Here is a 16,376-nt window from a genome sequence, read left to right as displayed (position 1 = left end):
GACTCATAGATGGCGTTACTAGAATTAAATCCATGTGATTTTTACTTAGTACTAACCTTCAAAAGATATGTGTATAAATTTCACAGCTGCCGGATAATTAGTTCGTGAGATATAGCATTGTGATTGAAGCAGCTTTTGTTATTGTGAAAAAATGGATAAAAAAGAATTTCGTGTGTTAAAAAAGCATTGCTTTTTGGCGAAAAAAAAATACTGTTGAAGCCAAGGCTTGGCTTGTTAAACATTATTCGGACTCTGCACCAGGAAAATCAACCATTGAGAAGTGGTTTGCTAAATTTAAACGAGGCGAAATGAGCATCAAAGACGATGCATGCAGTGGACGCCCCAAAGAGGCTGTTACCGACGAAAACATCAAAAAAGTCCACAAAATAATTTTAAATGATCGTAAAGTGAAGTTGATCGAGATAGCTGAGACTTTAAAAATATCAAAGGAACGTGTTGGACATATTGTGCATGAATATTTGAACATGCGAAAGCTGTGTGCAAAATGGGTGCCGCGCGTGCTCACAATCGATCAAAAGCAACAACGTTTTGATGATTCGGAGCAATGTTTAGCGATATTCAACCGTAATAAACACAAATTTTTCCGTCGATATATTACAATGGATGAAACATGGCTCCATAACTACACTCCAGAGTCCAATCGACAGTCAGCCAAGTGGACTGCACGTGAAGAACCGAATCCAAATCGTGGAAAGACGCAACAGTCGGCTGGCAAGGTTATGGCATCAATATTCTGAGATGCGCATGGTATTATATTCATCGATTACCTCAAAAAGGGCCAGACCATCAACAGCAATTATTACATAACGTTGTTGGAGCGTTTAAAGGATGAAATCACAAAAAAAAAACGGCCCCATTTGAAGAAGAAAAAAGTGCTGTTTCATCAAGACAATGCACCGTGTCACAAATCAATGAAAACGATGGCAAAATTATATGAATTAGTCTACGAATTGCTTCCCCATCCACCATATTCTCCAGATCTGGCCCCCAGTGACTTTTTCCTGTTTGCAGACCTTAAAAGAATGCTCGCTAGAAAGAAATTTAGCACTGATGAAGAGGTAATCGCCGAAACTGAGGCCTATTTTGAGGCTAAAGAGAAATCGTACTATAAAAATGGCATCGAAAAATTGTATGACCGCTATAATCGTTGTAACGCCCTCAAAGGCAACTATATTGAATAATAAAATCGAATTTTGTCAAAAATTTTTTTTTACTATGTTAGCCTACGAACTTTTCAGCCCAACTTTTACACAGGAATCATTGATATTTTGCTGTCTCTTACACCATGGATATCCACAGGATTTGTTCCGGGGGTGACACAAACGTGGCATTTTTTCCAGCGGTGCAGCAAGCGAGACATGTCTCTACCCAAAATAGTGATGCAACTAAAAAAAAATGTAGCTGTTAGCCTGAATAAATTTATATATGTCTGTTAGTTATCTGGATATAAGAAATATTCAGATATTAATGAAATAAATTACCTATAATGTGTGATATTGAGATACAATAATCTAGATTATATTTCCATATAATAGACTGTCTTTATTAACCTCCTGCAAAAGTAAGCATTATTGTCGATTTTTTTTTACGCTATTGCCACATTCAAAATTTACCTCAAAATGCAGAGAAATAATGTAGCAGTAGCAAAATTTTCGCTACAACTACAGCAATTTTGTAGCTTCGCTACCGCTACAACTACAATTTTCAAAATGTAGCGTCGCTACAGCTACAGCTACAAATTTTGTAGCTAACTACTGTAGCGACGCTACAAGTAGCGCACTACTTCCGACCACTGGTAAAATTATATTGCTAGTTCATGCTTGCAAATAAATTTCAAAATTATGAAGCATGTATTTTACCATGTATGAACCGTGAAATCTCCTCCTCAACCATGTGTATAGTTTCTAGTGTTCCTGTAAATGAAATATCAATGCTAGAATCACAGTGGAAATAAATTAATGTTGTAATTCATAACAAGCATTCAAATGAAATCTGTTTAATGTTCTCGGAATAGTTTTATATGTGGCAGAGAGAAATGTCTACATGTGTGGACTTGAAATTAAGTGAATGAAAGTATTGTGTCAACATATTGGTGGTAGCACAGCTACGCCAACTAAAATTTACATTTTAAGAAGTTTGTACACACACCATCAACACACAAGAATAGAGACAAAATCACAACACATACCTTTATTTTTATTTGTAGCCGAGGATACTTTTGTATACCTGGTTTTGTCCTCTGAATTTTCAGGCCAACCGTGGCCCTTTTGCAGGAATGGACGAAAGAATGGGATATGGAAGGTGTACTTGCAGTGAGCATCATTCCAAGGTAGCTGCAAGGAATGGCTGATTGCTTCAGACACATGATCAGGACATCAACCCTTCCAAGACATTCTTTTCTCCCATCCCTTTTCTAACGTTGGAAGCAGCCCCGGCGCCCACCCAGTGTCGAATAACATGGGTACCTGGGGGAAACCCTGGGGGGTAAAGTCAGTTAGGGGCATGGTGCTGATCACATCACCCCCCCCCCTCACAACCGGATCAAGAAAGTGTGGGGCGTTACACCCGCACCCCCTATACGGCTTCATGGCGTGGTGCTAAGCACAGGGGAACACTTTACCTTTTTTACCTTTTTCTTTCATCCCTCAAGAAGGATTGAGGTTGGTCTAAAAATTCAGCGGACTAAACAAGATATGTATAATGATTTTATCTAATTTTTAATCAGGTTTGTGATAACCTATGTTAAGAGCCTTGGTAGCTCAGTCATTAGGGAATCTGACTACCATGCGAGACACCAAGGTTTGGTAGTTAGTTTTTTCATTATTTACGATGACACGAATTTGCGGTTGCACCTGTATATAATTTTTTTTCTTTTGGTTGCACCTCTCTTCAACGTCGTTCCAGGGAAGGGGTTAAAATATTAAATTTAAACTTGTACTTGTCACACACTGACATATTTTACAGGTTCTAACATGAATTGATATCCAGAATGAGAAGTTGCTTTCAGAAGCCCTGAATTCGATTCTCTGTTATGGCACTTTTTACAGTAAAAAAAAAGTAAAGTGCTCCCCTGTGCATAGCACCATGCCATGAAAGCGTATAGGGGTGTGGGGGTAACGCCCCACACTTTCTTGATCCGGTCATGAGTGAGGGTGATGTGATCAGCATCACACCCCTGACTGCCTTTACCCCCCAGGGTTTCCCCCAGGTACCCATGTTATTCGACGCTGGGTGGGCACCGGGGCCACTTCCAACGTTAGAAAAGTTCCAGGATTTGAACCGGCTGGGGATCGAACTCGGGACCTTTAGCATGGTAGTCAGATGCGTGCATTCATTTTGTCTCTGGGCCGAGATAGCACATGAATAACTTTGAACCCTTATAATGCCACGACATGCCATGCACTATCTTGGCCCAGAGCCAAAACGAACGCACTGTAGAATGATTTAGATCCCACTTTGAACTGTAGATCCAGTCTCGATTAAATCCATCTGAGCATAATTTTGACCTTAAACCAAAACTTTTAGAAGGGTTTAACTTACCATAACTAATGTCAGTGTTATTCTGAAACCATTTATCTGTATTTTCTTGAAGAACTGGCAAATAGAAAAAAAGATGAATGTGTTAAATTATGAAATTAAAATGTGCAAATGACTATAATTAAATTAAACTCTGTAGTGCAACAGACATGTAAAGGCCAGAGCCTACGAAGTAGCTTTGCAGTGGGTGACACATAGTCAGTGTATTGAGTCCCAACCTCTTCTGTTTTTTGGCTTTTGAGACCAGATCCTGCTACAACTTCATTTCAAGTAGCTCCTCAGTTGTTCTCACAATGCTGGGTCAACATCTAAAGCCTTGTAGATCCCACTGGGAACTGAAGCTGGGATCATTAAGTCCCAAAGGCAAGAGCGTTAACCAGCAAATGACTATAAATAGTTTCTAACTTTACATACATGGTGTCATCATACAACACTGACCAACTTCCATTGCACATTGAGGACATCAAGATGAAAAAAAAAACTCTATAAAATTTTGCTCCTTAAGGCTTCATTTTGACATTACTGGCCCTTGAAAAACAGCTCTATGCTTGCAGCCACGAGGTACAGATTCAGGGTTGCCACTGACTGTTATATTTTCTGGCAGATAATGACAACTTTTGCTTAAGCTATGGACAGATTGTGCAACTTAAAAAAGTAAATGCTGCTCTCTGGACGAAACTTATGAAATCCGTTTGTAATGTAAAAACTATATGTAACACATTCATGGACACTAATACACACATTCATGGTTCTAGGAGAAGCAGTTAGAGTCAGTAATTCAAGCATGTAGTAGTGTGTATGTGTGCTGGTATGATGCTGCTTGCATGGGATATTATCGTCTTTAGTATGTTTTCAAACTGAAAAATAAATGGCAGTGGCAACCTTGAATTTGTATCACATGAATGAATAAATACATAAAAAAATGCCTTATTTTCAAGATCTCATTACATACTTTATCAATTAAGGAATATATAAAATTTATGTGGATTTTTTATTTTCCCCACATTTTAAATTCTATAGTTGCAGGCTCATGAAAACAGTTAAAATTGAAACTCCACAGTTATCATTTTCATGATACATTTTCAGAAAGTCAAATGTGCTTTCATTCAGTTCCCATTTATGAATTGCAAGTTATAACGTCAATTCCTTGTATTACACTTCATGTTGCAGTTTTGGCTGCAGAGTTATGAAAACAGTCAAAACACAACTGTAAATAAATAATTTAAAAAAAATTAGGAATAAGTAGTATCCCATGCACCATTAGTTTTCAAAACATTACTTCAATTGCTTTCAATGTAATTCACTAAGCAACACGGATTTTGGTGTGTAGATTTTCTCCCTCTGTCCCCCTCCCCCAACACACACAATCTGGTACTGGGATTATATGTAATTGTTTACTTCAAACCAACTTATTTTATAATGTCTTGAATGACTCTATTTCTTACATTACTTTCAGACTTCAAAATAATTAGATCAACATAACAACAACTTACAATGATTCAACTGAGATAGCTGGTTCCATTCACTTCCATTGTTTGAATGACCTGAAAAAAATAACATTAACAACTTACATTAGTATAACAATAAGCTACTTCACACAAAATACAGAATATTTTAACCTGTCAAATTGATAATCTTCTAAATTGTAAGTCTGGAAAATAGAGTGTGCACAATAAAAATAACGATACATTAGCTTAAGAAAATAGCAATAACATAATTTGATTAAGGTTAAGAGAGAAATGTACTAGAGCAACCTATAACTGAATCTCACCTGCTAAATAGAGGAATAATTATTGTTAATATTCCAAAGAAGTCAAAGATAAAGTTTGTTGAAATGTGTGTTGAAATTCACTTTATGCTCAGATAAAAAGAATTGAACTTAAAGTTTGAAGCAGGATCTGATTCACTATGTTCGATAAATAGCCTGGCTACCCTTAATTACAAACCAACAACACTACCACTACACCATTGGGGAGGCCCTGGAATTATAATCAATGAATATATGAAATTTACTAATAACCTATATTTGACAGATCTGATATTAAATGGTAATCCTTCCAGGAAGAACTTAATGATTCATTGATCTCCAAGTGACTGCAATGAGTGAGTTTTGCCTTGGATTAGCAGGGGTTGGTAGGGCATCTAGCTGCATGGGGGGGGGGATCTAAGGTTGGAATGTTCTAAATCTTTGTTCCTGCATAAAGCGACTCTAGGGTTAACTCAGCCTCAAATAAATGGGTACCTGGGGGCAACCCTGGGAGGGGAATAACACAAAATGGCAGAGATCAAGAATGTGTGGAGTCCTGCTCCCACATCCCCTAAATGTGCCTTCATGGCATGGTGCTATATGCATGGGGAACTTTACCTTTACCTAATAAGTAGAGGCATGCATATTTCGTTTTTAACGAAAACACGGAATGTGAAATAACACATTGTAATGTTAATTTTTCATGTTTCTGAAAGGTGTGAGGTGCATTTTCCTATCCTGTGTTGTCACAAAATAATGCGAAATGAACTGCAAAATGCGAAATACACACTAAAACACGAAATTTTGAGTTTATTTACCGCCACAACACTTTCTGAAGTCAGAATTATCCTGTGAGTTATGCAATTCACAGAAAATTTATTAATTCTGCTGTAAATATTTGAGAAGCAAAAATGGACTCCTTCATGCACGAATAAACTTAATATTCTGGTAACGACATAAATGTGTTGTTAGAAGGGATTTGTTTATTTTGTGTAGTAAGAGCAGTTTTTAAATCAAATTTAGGGTTATATTCACAATTTCAAAACCAAAATGTTATTTTATATACAGCTTTTTCACTGCTATAACAGCAAAATTTTATTTAATTTACCGCTTTTGAACCCGAAATTGACTCTGATTTGTACTGACATTTTGCTTTTCTATTTACCAAAAGTATGTGCCTCTACTAGTAAGATAAACTGTGCATTAACAAATCTGAGATATATATATGAATTATTTTTCACATAACATAATGGGAGACTAGTGCGCTAGTGAAATATATAGGACCAGGGCTTGGCAAGCAGCTCTTTTATTGAGTTGTCTGCATTGCCTTTGTTTTTTAGTTTTTGAGATTAGGACTTGCTACTACTGCTTTTCAAGTATCTCCCCAATTGTTATCACGATGTTGAGTCAACACCAAACTTTTGGAGCTCCCACCTGCAATTGGGCTTGAGTCTACTCACATCATTTAGCTACATGGGCGATCTAAATTATACGCAGTTTATTTTATACATCAGATCAGGAAAATTATTGGCATTTTTTCTAATCAACTCACAACAATAAAATGTCTATATTGGCTGACACAGATAAAACCTTGTTTATGAACAATATCTAATATGAAAATCTTAGCACGTTATGATACTGACTTACCTTGTATGTAATAATTAAGTTCCTGAAATTTTTTGGTCATATTTTTCTCCAAATCTACAAAAAATAGTAATATTAGTATTGTCATCAAATAAACAAAAACATTAATTTACATGTAACTAACTTTGCTACCATCTTCAATAAAAGCAAAAATTTTTGAGAACAGTTTAGAATCTTTTGCTTTATGGTTGAAATGCAAAATATAAATTAATTCACAATAATAGAGAGGTGAATTTAAATAACCTATTGTTTTAGCTATTTTATTATGCCGTTATTATTTAGATCAGAATTTTAAACAAAAATTGCCATTATGAATTATGTAATTATTACAATTGCAAACAAAAATCAAAGTAAATACAGCCATAAATACTTCTGGATGTGGTGATTCCATTGTGGGCGAGTGGAATCATAACACAGAACTGTTTCTAATGGTAAAACATTGAACTAATTTTCACAAAAGAGCTGTAAAAATAATATTTTGCATGCATCAATACAGAGTTTGTAAAAGAATGAGATGGAATGTAGTTTTTCTTTTACTGACGGATCTTTCGTCAAGACTTTTGCCCTCCCTAATCAGATAATGTGGGCATTTTTGTATTTTCTGCTGCAACCTGAATACACATAGTTTGAATTCTTATAATTTGTACTTTGGTGTGGAATGCTTATTGGTGCTTATAATAACTGAAATATGGTATATCATATTAATTTGCTTTATAAACTTTAATTAAAAGTAGGGTGACCATAATATTTTGACCCAAAAATGGGACATCCATAGGAGATCAGATTACGCCCCCCCCAACCTTTTCTGAATAATCTGTCATGCCTAATTATAAAATTATTGTTATTATTGATGATACATCATAAACAATAAATGAAATATGATGTCTTGACAAAAGGTATTAATTATTTTAATCTCTGTGTGACTTAATAGAGTTTCTGGCCCTTCCTGATTAACCTTTGATGGTAGTCCTATGCCAATTGAGGAATGCCAGAAGTATTTATCAGAAGAACCAATCTTCTTGAGAACAGCTTTATTCTTCACCAATTGTTCATAAAACTCCCCGAAAACCTTACCCGGCATATCAGACAGTCAAGATTTTTCTTTTCAGTTTGTGTCAAGATGCAGGAACTGAAATTCTTGTTGCTATTCCATAAAGCAACTGCATGCTTATTCACTGCTCTACAAATAACGGAACACATTAGACTTGGTTTTCGAGATATCTCCTAGACCTTTATAGAACGAGACAAATAGTGGCTTTTTAATAATATGGACGGGATGACTGGGTCTCACCTCTGAAATGGGACTGTCCTGGTCAAAATGGGATGTATGGTCACCCTAATTAAAGGAAATCATTTTTTCTAGAAACTATTACACACACCTTGAGCTAAAGTTTGTTTTAGTTCTGTAGAAATAAATCCAGGAGGTGAACCTGTTAAGAAATACAATAAAAAAAATCAACGTGGAAAAGGAAATACAACAATAATTATTGTAGAAAATTTAAAATCACAGTACAGAAAAATTCAGAGCTTTTAGCATCTTTAGAGGCCAAAAGGTTTATCCCGATACAGTTGGCACCACTGAGTCATCTGTTGTCTGCATGCTGTTATTGCCAAATGTGTGTTTGGACCATGTCTATTGGTTTCCCCTTCTTTCCACTGAAAATGTGATAACCAAGCGTTGAAATTCATCTCTCAAAAGGAAGGGCGAACTCTGTCTGGCAAAGAACAAAGCACATGCTGTATCCAGCACTCCTGGCAGTGGATGTGACTTTGTGGCAATATCATCCAGCAGACTACAGACCACCAGAATAAACCTTTCGAGGTATAATTATGATATTATTGATGATAATTTACAAATACATTAAGAATGATACATATATTTACATTGAAACAACATGTACATGTTCTCTCAGTGCACAATCAATCTTCATGGTCTGAACAGAACAAAATGTTGTTAAAACAAACAATTCCCAGAATGTATATTATTTTGCATTTTAAGTTTTTTCTTCTCTGAGAAACACAAAATTGAGGTTCCACTGTAATCTCGAGTTTATCATTGCAAGAAATGCATATCAAATAGCTCAACTGAGTGGAAGCACTTTTATTCTCAAGTTTTTAGTACATTGGGGATGGACAGATGTGAAATTTAAGAAATGCTGATAAAGTGCAATCGGCCATGTAGGATACCTAGTTTCGATTCCCATAGTGGATGATCTATGGTGGGAATTTTCCCAACAATGACCCCTCACAAAGCAGCTCTGGAGCTCACCCTGCCTCTAAATAATGGGTAACTGTCCTGTGAGACATGGTTATCATATTTCCTCTTCTTCCTGAAAATGTGGCAATAAAATCTGGGTGGATTTTATTTTAATTGTAAAAATGTCCATGTTTCTACAAAACCCTAACGAAATAATTAAACAAAAATTTTAAAAATGTTACAAATGAGCATAGCAAGCCACAATGTGCTCTCATGGGCATCCGTAGAATTTTTTCCAGGGAGGGGCAAGGAAGGTATTATTTTTCCAGGGGGGCAAATAAGGCATATTCTCCCCAATAATAGTATTGTTCCCTCAAAAAACATTGCTTAAATTTTAATTTATCATATTCATACAATAATTAATACATATTGTTGTGGATGAAATGAAATTATATGTCAAAAATATATAATTTTTGGTTGACTTTCATTTTCCAGGGGGGCACAGCTGCCCTTGCCCCACCCCTTCCGGACGCCCATATGTGCTCTCTATATATCACTATAGTTTGAGTGCCAAAACGATTACTGCTAAAATAGATACTCAATACCTTCAATAACAAGGAACAGATTTATATCAGGAATCTTCACAAACCATCTCATGTGCCACATCACACATATATCCACACCAATTTGAATGTGATATCATGCAGAATCCGGTACATTTGGTGTGCTTTGTGCTTGTGTCCTTACAGTTACATTAGAAAATAGAAATGCCAAAACGAAAACATAAGATGAACTTAAAAACAAGTACAATTGTTCTTAAAAATATTTTGTTAAATATGATTGAGTGAAAAATGTCGACCCAGCCAGAGGCAGGAAACAGCAAAGGATGATGATGATGATTGAGTGACAAAACTGAATGATTCGACACTGTCTTAAATTATGTTTTAAGATATTTTCTAGCAGTTCAGAACATAATGTAGAAATAACCTATTTCAAAGTTGCAAAAATGTTTAAACAAATGTATTGATGCAATACGTATGTGTTAATTCATTTAATTCTTTGCTAAAAATATAAAAAAGTCATTTTTTTCACTACACAAAGTATGTAACCCTACAGGGAGGAAAAGGTACCTGGAGCATGGTACTGATCACATTACCTCTGATATTCCTACCTCCATCACCATCCCTGTGTTCCTGGTCCGTTTCCTATGATTTCTTATTAACCGATGAAATACAGCTAATACCTAATAAGAAACTAATATCCTAACAATCTGATATTAGAAGGAAACATTCCAAGGAGAATGCAAATGTTCCATTCACCTCATTCAACATCTTACAGTACAAGTAAAATTAAAGTCAAGTCACCCTGTGCTCATTTTTTTGTACCATGAAGACACATAAAGGTACGATGTTGATATGGGGGCACGCACATTCACAATTTAAGTCACTGTGGAGGTGATATGATCAGGACTATGCTCTGATCACATTAAACCCCAGGCACTCATTACTAGAGTGAACTAGGGTAAACCCCAGAGCCAATTTTACATAGGAACATTTCTGCACAAGAAGGCTAATCACCCTGGGAATAAAACCTGTGTCTTCCAGGTGGCAATCGCATCTCTACTGACTAGATAACCATGGCTCCTTTGAGTTACTGAATAAAGAATCTTTCTGTTTCCTAAACTTTCTGAGTAAAATAAAATAATACTCTTTTCTGTGGAAACTTACTTTAAATATGGCCAAACAAAATACAGTAGAACCCCGATTTTACATTTTCCCCTCATGGCTCCATCATAGCAAAATGTTACAAAAAATTTCTCGATTTTACATTTTCCCATATTTTAAGTTTTCTTCAGTTTGGACCCCTGAAAAATTTAAACTCGAGGTTCCACTGAATATATGGTATTAAATTATGTATATATATATTGTAAAATTTAATTTAAATTAGCAATGGATCAATATGAAATTTTGGCCAATACCAATAAAAAACAATATACAATTTACAGATACAGGTAACAGATATTCAACTGATCCGATATAATATTTCAAATATTAAAGCAGATATTTGGGATCTGTAATTGAAAAAATGATAAGAATCTTCATCTAAAATAATATTAAAACTGACTGCTTGTTTCACAGTTAAGTTGCTATGTTACAACATCCATTGTATAACAGATTCATTTTTGTTAAAAAATATTAACCACTGTTATAACTCTATCTTTAATCAAAGTAAAAATAAATGTCTCATGAAGGGAGCAGGTGTTCTCCTAAAACGTCACAACAAAAACTGTGTTTTTATGCTTGTAACAACCATAGACTGCAAGAGAAATAATTCTATAATGCAAGCATACAAGAAAAAATTAATATTTAATAGTTTTTGACCTTCTTAAGAAATGTATGTTACCAGATGAATCAAGCAAAAGCTTGAGAAGGTAGAGAATCGATGGTATATGTTTATATCCATAAAAAATATATTTAAAAAATAGCAAAATAAAAAAGGTAAAGTGCTTCCCTGTGCTTAGAACCATGCCATGAAGGCATATAGGTGATGTGGGGGTAAAAAATGGCAAAATATTGAACAAAATTACAAGATATTTATAGATATATCTGATTGCTAAAATTATTTTTAAATTTTCTGATAAACTGATACACAAATATGCTTACATCAACAGATACCAATAGAGTATATTGCATATATAGACTATAAAATTTAAATTGTTTTCAAGAATGAAAGATATGGTAGTAGATTAACAGTACCATTACAAGTAAGTTGCGCAGAAAATAGTTCGTAATTTGACTTTGTGTATTTATTTATAAAATTTTATTTAAATAGAAAATGTTTATAGCTTACCTAATGGTACTGCTTGATCTCCAGGGGGAAGAGTAAGTGGAGCTGGTGTCTCATCTGAAGAAAATACAAATGAATTAAAAGTTTACAACTTGAAAATGAATAATTTTGTTCAGATGAAATGCCCATTATTGAACTTGTACTTCATCATAATGAACATAACTTGTTGAAAATTAGTTACTTAAAATATATTAGATTATTGTCACTTATTAAAAGTATGAATTGTTGTTGTTGAGTTTGTATTTAAGTCCACTTCCTGCACAAAAAGGCTAATCAGGACTGGGTCTGCAGCTTAAAATTGGATCCAAACCTATATGTGTTTCCACCTAGTAACAAACCTGGGGCTTCACTACAAGATGACAATGTTAAAACTATACCATCAAGAAGGCCCAACAGTATGAATAAATATTGCTAAACACTATTTTCTTCTCAATACGCTTGATAAGATTTTGGATTTTTTTGGTTCCAGTAATATACAGTTTGAAAAAATTGGAAAAAATATATCATGTAGATACATTAGCAAGTAAATAATCTATCTCAAAATAATATATTCATACCTGGATACTGAGGATGTCCTAAAACTGCTGTAGTATGCATTGGAGATTCATCTGAAAGAAAAAAGAAATGAAAACATAACTGATTCTGCACATCAATAACGCTGATTCTACATATATACACAAACATCCAAAGGTAATGATATAGTTCACCAATGAGGTTTATAACAGTCATATGACAGTTGTTTGTTTCTTAAATATCTCTAGTTTACACTCACCTAACTAAGGTCGAACAGTAAGAAGAAATATTACTGAACGCTATTTTCTTTTTAACAAGCTACAAATGATTTTGGATTTTTTTGGTTGCAGTAACATTATATATTTTGAAATATCTGGAAAAAAATATTTCATCTAGATACAGAATATAATGAACCTATCTGATAATAATATATTCATACCTGGATACTGAGGTTGTCCCGTAGCATGCATTGGAGATTCATCTGAAGAATAAAATAAATGAAAACATAACTATTTTGGATTTTTTGGGTGTAGTATTATTATCCAATTTGAAAAATCTGAAAACAAATATTTAATGTAGATACATTAGCAAATAATGAACCTATCTGATACTAAATATTTATACCTGGATATTGAGGTTGTCCTGAAACTCCTGTCGTATGGATTGGAGTTTCATCTGAAGAATAAAAGAAATGAAAACATAATTGATTCTACATATACACACAATGAACATCCAAAGGTAATGATATAGTTCATCAAGAGGTTTATAACAGTCATATGACTGTTGTCAGTTTCTTAAATATCTCTAACTTACACTCATCTAACTAAGGTCCAACAGTATGAAGAAATATTACTGAACACTATTTTCTTCTTAACAAGCTACATAAGATTTGTGATTTCCTTTTGGTTGCACTAATATACAATTTGAAAAATCTGGAAAAAATATCTCATGTAGGTACATTAGGAAATAATGAACCTATCTGATAATAATACAACCTTGGTGACAATGAACTTCGACCAGTCACAAATATAGGAGTGCGTTGTGAAAGAAGAAGAACACATGCATATGCTGAACATATTTTATTCTGCAGGCTACATGGAACAAAGGAAAACATAAATTTCCGCTGCAACGCAGCAATGTATGGTGTCCACACAAAATAAAACATTTTCGTCCATCTACACGTGACATTGAAGTTCGACCACTGTTAGAGGGGATCCTGTTTACCATGGTGTGACGCCGCCCCGTCGGCGAATAACTGTGGCAATGCATCGGGGCATGCTGCGGACGAGTCATTCAAGGTATTCCACATCGATGCGGTGCCATTCCTCCTGCAGGCAGGCGATAAGAGCAGCCACTGTCGTGGGTCCCCTCTGTTGCACACGTCGGTTAAGAACACGCCACACATTCTCAATGGGCGAGATGTCGGGACTCAATGGTGGCCATGGCAGAGTTCGCACGTGATGGCGAGTCAACCATTCTCTTGTCAGCCGCACTGTATGAGGCCTGGCATTGTCGTGTTGAAAGATGAGACGCCGCCTGTTGAACAGGTGCCTTTGCACTGTGGGAAGATGCCGCTCCAGTATGCGTGTATAGGCGTGTGCATTCACAATGCCCTCACAGACGTGTAGTGGGCCAACCCCAGATGCCGTCATGCATCCCCATACCATCACTGACGCAGGTTTCTGTACCCGACGTGCATAACATTTTGCTTCATTCTGTTCCTCCTTTCGACAAATGACTGTTTTCCGTATTTTCCCGTACACAACATTGAAAATGGATTCGTCCGTCCACAAAATCCTGTTCCACTGCCGAAATGTCCATCCCCGGTACATTCGTGCCCACCGTAGTCGATTGCCCTTGTTCAACATGGAAAGGAAGGGTTTACGTTTCGCCTTGTACACTCGGTAACCGCATCGCTGTAGGTAACGGCGAATGGTTCTGGTTGACACTTCAATGTGAAAGCGTTCTCGAGTCCACAGTCGTAATTCGGCCACAGAAACATGATTGTTGGTCTGGATATAGCGCCTAAATATCCGTAGGTCACGCACGCTCAGCAGGCGTTTTCGACCGGGGGCCTTACCTGGCTCTGTAGTACCCGTATTTTGGTGGTGTTTGATAGTGCAGTGGACGGTTGACTTGGGTAAGTTTAGTTGGCGCCCTATTTCCCGTTCACTGAGTCCATCCCGTTGCAACTCCACCACTCTTCTCCTCACGGTGTTGTCAATAGGTTTGTCCCTGGCCATGGTGATGATTCACTGTTGTTCCTCGGTGCACAGTACGTGCTTATATACGGCGGACTCCCTTATCGTGTCCGTGACGTCATGCTTCCGTCGAATGCGCCACTCTCTGGAATTTACCGTATGGGTTTGGTGCCTGGTCGAAGTTCAATGTCACGCGTATAGTTCCCCGTTTTCGTTCTTTACGTGACCTTGGGTGCAACATGCTGGGATCACGATTCTTGCCTGCTCACACGCCTCCTCTTACACACATGCGTCACTTCTGCGGGTCACCCATTCCACCGCCTATGCCTCTGTGCATTTAATCACGTATTCCTTTCTGGTCGAACTTCATTGTCACCAAGGTTGTATATTCATACCTGGATACTGAGGTTGTCCTAAAACTCCTGTAGCATGGATTGGATATTCATCTGAAGAATAAAATAAATGAAAACATAACTGATTTTGCACATCAATTACATTGATTCTACATATACACACAAAATACATCCAATGGTAATGAAATAGTTCATCAATGAGGTTAATAACAGTCATATGACTGTCGGCTGTTTTTTTGAATATCTCTAGTTTACACTAATCTAACTAAGGTCCAACAGTATGAAGAAATATTACAGAACACTCTTTTCTTCTTAACAAGCTACATAAGATTTTGGATTCTTTGGGTGCAGTAATAATATCCAATTTGAAAAATCTGAAAAAAAATATTTAATGTAGATTTAATGCAAATAATGAACCTATCTGATACTAAATATTTATACCTGGATATTGAGGTTGTCCTGAAACTCCTGTCGTATGCATTGGAGTTTCATCTGAAGAATAAAAGAAATGAAAACATAATTGATTCTACATATGCACACAATGAACATCCAAAGGTAATTGTATAGTTCATCAATGAAGTTTATAACAGTCATATGACTGTTGTCAGTTTCATAAATATCTCTAGTTTACACTCATCTAACTAAGGTCCAACAGTATGAAGAAATATTACAGAACACTCTTTTCTTCTTAACAAGCTACATAAGATTTTGGATTCTTTGGGTGCAGTAATAATATCCAATTTGAAAAATCTGGAAAAAATATCTCATGTAGGTACATTAGGAAATAATGAACCTATCTGATAATAATATATTCATACCTGGATACTGAGGTTGTCCTAGAACTCCTGTAGCATGTATTGGAGATTCATCTGAAGAATAAAAGAAATGAAAACATAACTGATTTTGCACATCAATTACGTTGATTCTATATATATATACACACAAACAATCAAAATGTAATGACATAGCTTATCAATGAGGTTTATAACGGTCGTAAGACTGTTTGTTTCTTAAATATATTAAGTTTTCATTCATGTAAGGGACAACAGTATAAAGAAATATTACTGAATACTATTTTTTTCTTAACAAGTTACTTAAGATTTTAGGTTTTTTTGGTTGTACTAATATTATACAATTTGAAAAATCTGGATAAAATATCTCACGTAGATATATTAGCAAATAATGAACCTATCTGATAATAATATATTCATACCTGGATACTGAGGTTGTCCTAAAGCTCCCGTAGCATGCATTGGAGATTCATCTGAAAAATAAAAGAAATGAAAAGATAACTGATTCTGCACATCAATTACATT

General features: G+C 35.6%; 1 protein-coding gene across 30 annotated transcripts in view; it reads right to left on the bottom strand.

Moving 5' to 3' along the window:
* LOC146002413 (uncharacterized) overlaps nt 1–16,376 on the bottom strand; it is a 562,931-nt gene that overhangs the window by 177,706 nt on the left and 368,849 nt on the right. For 20 of the 30 annotated variants that reach the window (XM_083140199.1, XM_083140200.1, XM_083140202.1 and 17 more), the window contains 13 exons: nt 16,274–16,324; nt 15,879–15,929; nt 15,502–15,552; nt 15,103–15,153; nt 13,131–13,181; nt 12,946–12,987; nt 12,551–12,601; nt 11,997–12,050; nt 8,329–8,379; nt 6,953–7,006; nt 5,052–5,102; nt 3,562–3,615; nt 1,881–1,934 (listed from right to left, as the gene is read on the bottom strand). The exons of 1 other annotated variant lie outside the window; for it this stretch is intronic. In XM_083140199.1, the coding sequence (XP_082996325.1) occupies nt 1,881–1,934; nt 3,562–3,615; nt 5,052–5,102; nt 6,953–7,006; nt 8,329–8,379; nt 11,997–12,050; nt 12,551–12,601; nt 12,946–12,987; nt 13,131–13,181; nt 15,103–15,153; nt 15,502–15,552; nt 15,879–15,929; nt 16,274–16,324 (666 nt within the window). The remainder of the gene's footprint in view (nt 1–1,880; nt 1,935–3,561; nt 3,616–5,051; nt 5,103–6,952; nt 7,007–8,328; nt 8,380–11,996; nt 12,051–12,550; nt 12,602–12,945; nt 12,988–13,130; nt 13,182–15,102; nt 15,154–15,501; nt 15,553–15,878; nt 15,930–16,273; nt 16,325–16,376) is intronic. 9 more of the 30 variants (XM_083140224.1, XM_083140227.1, XM_083140228.1 and 6 more) reach the window with 5 other exon arrangements.

Source organism: Lepisma saccharinum, chromosome 18 (genome assembly GCF_977018435.1).
Source record: "Lepisma saccharinum chromosome 18, izLepSacc3.1, whole genome shotgun sequence".
NCBI lineage: Eukaryota > Metazoa > Arthropoda > Insecta > Zygentoma > Lepismatidae > Lepisma > Lepisma saccharinum.
Note: the sequence above shows the minus strand (reverse complement) of the source record. Positions and strands in the feature narration are given on the sequence as shown.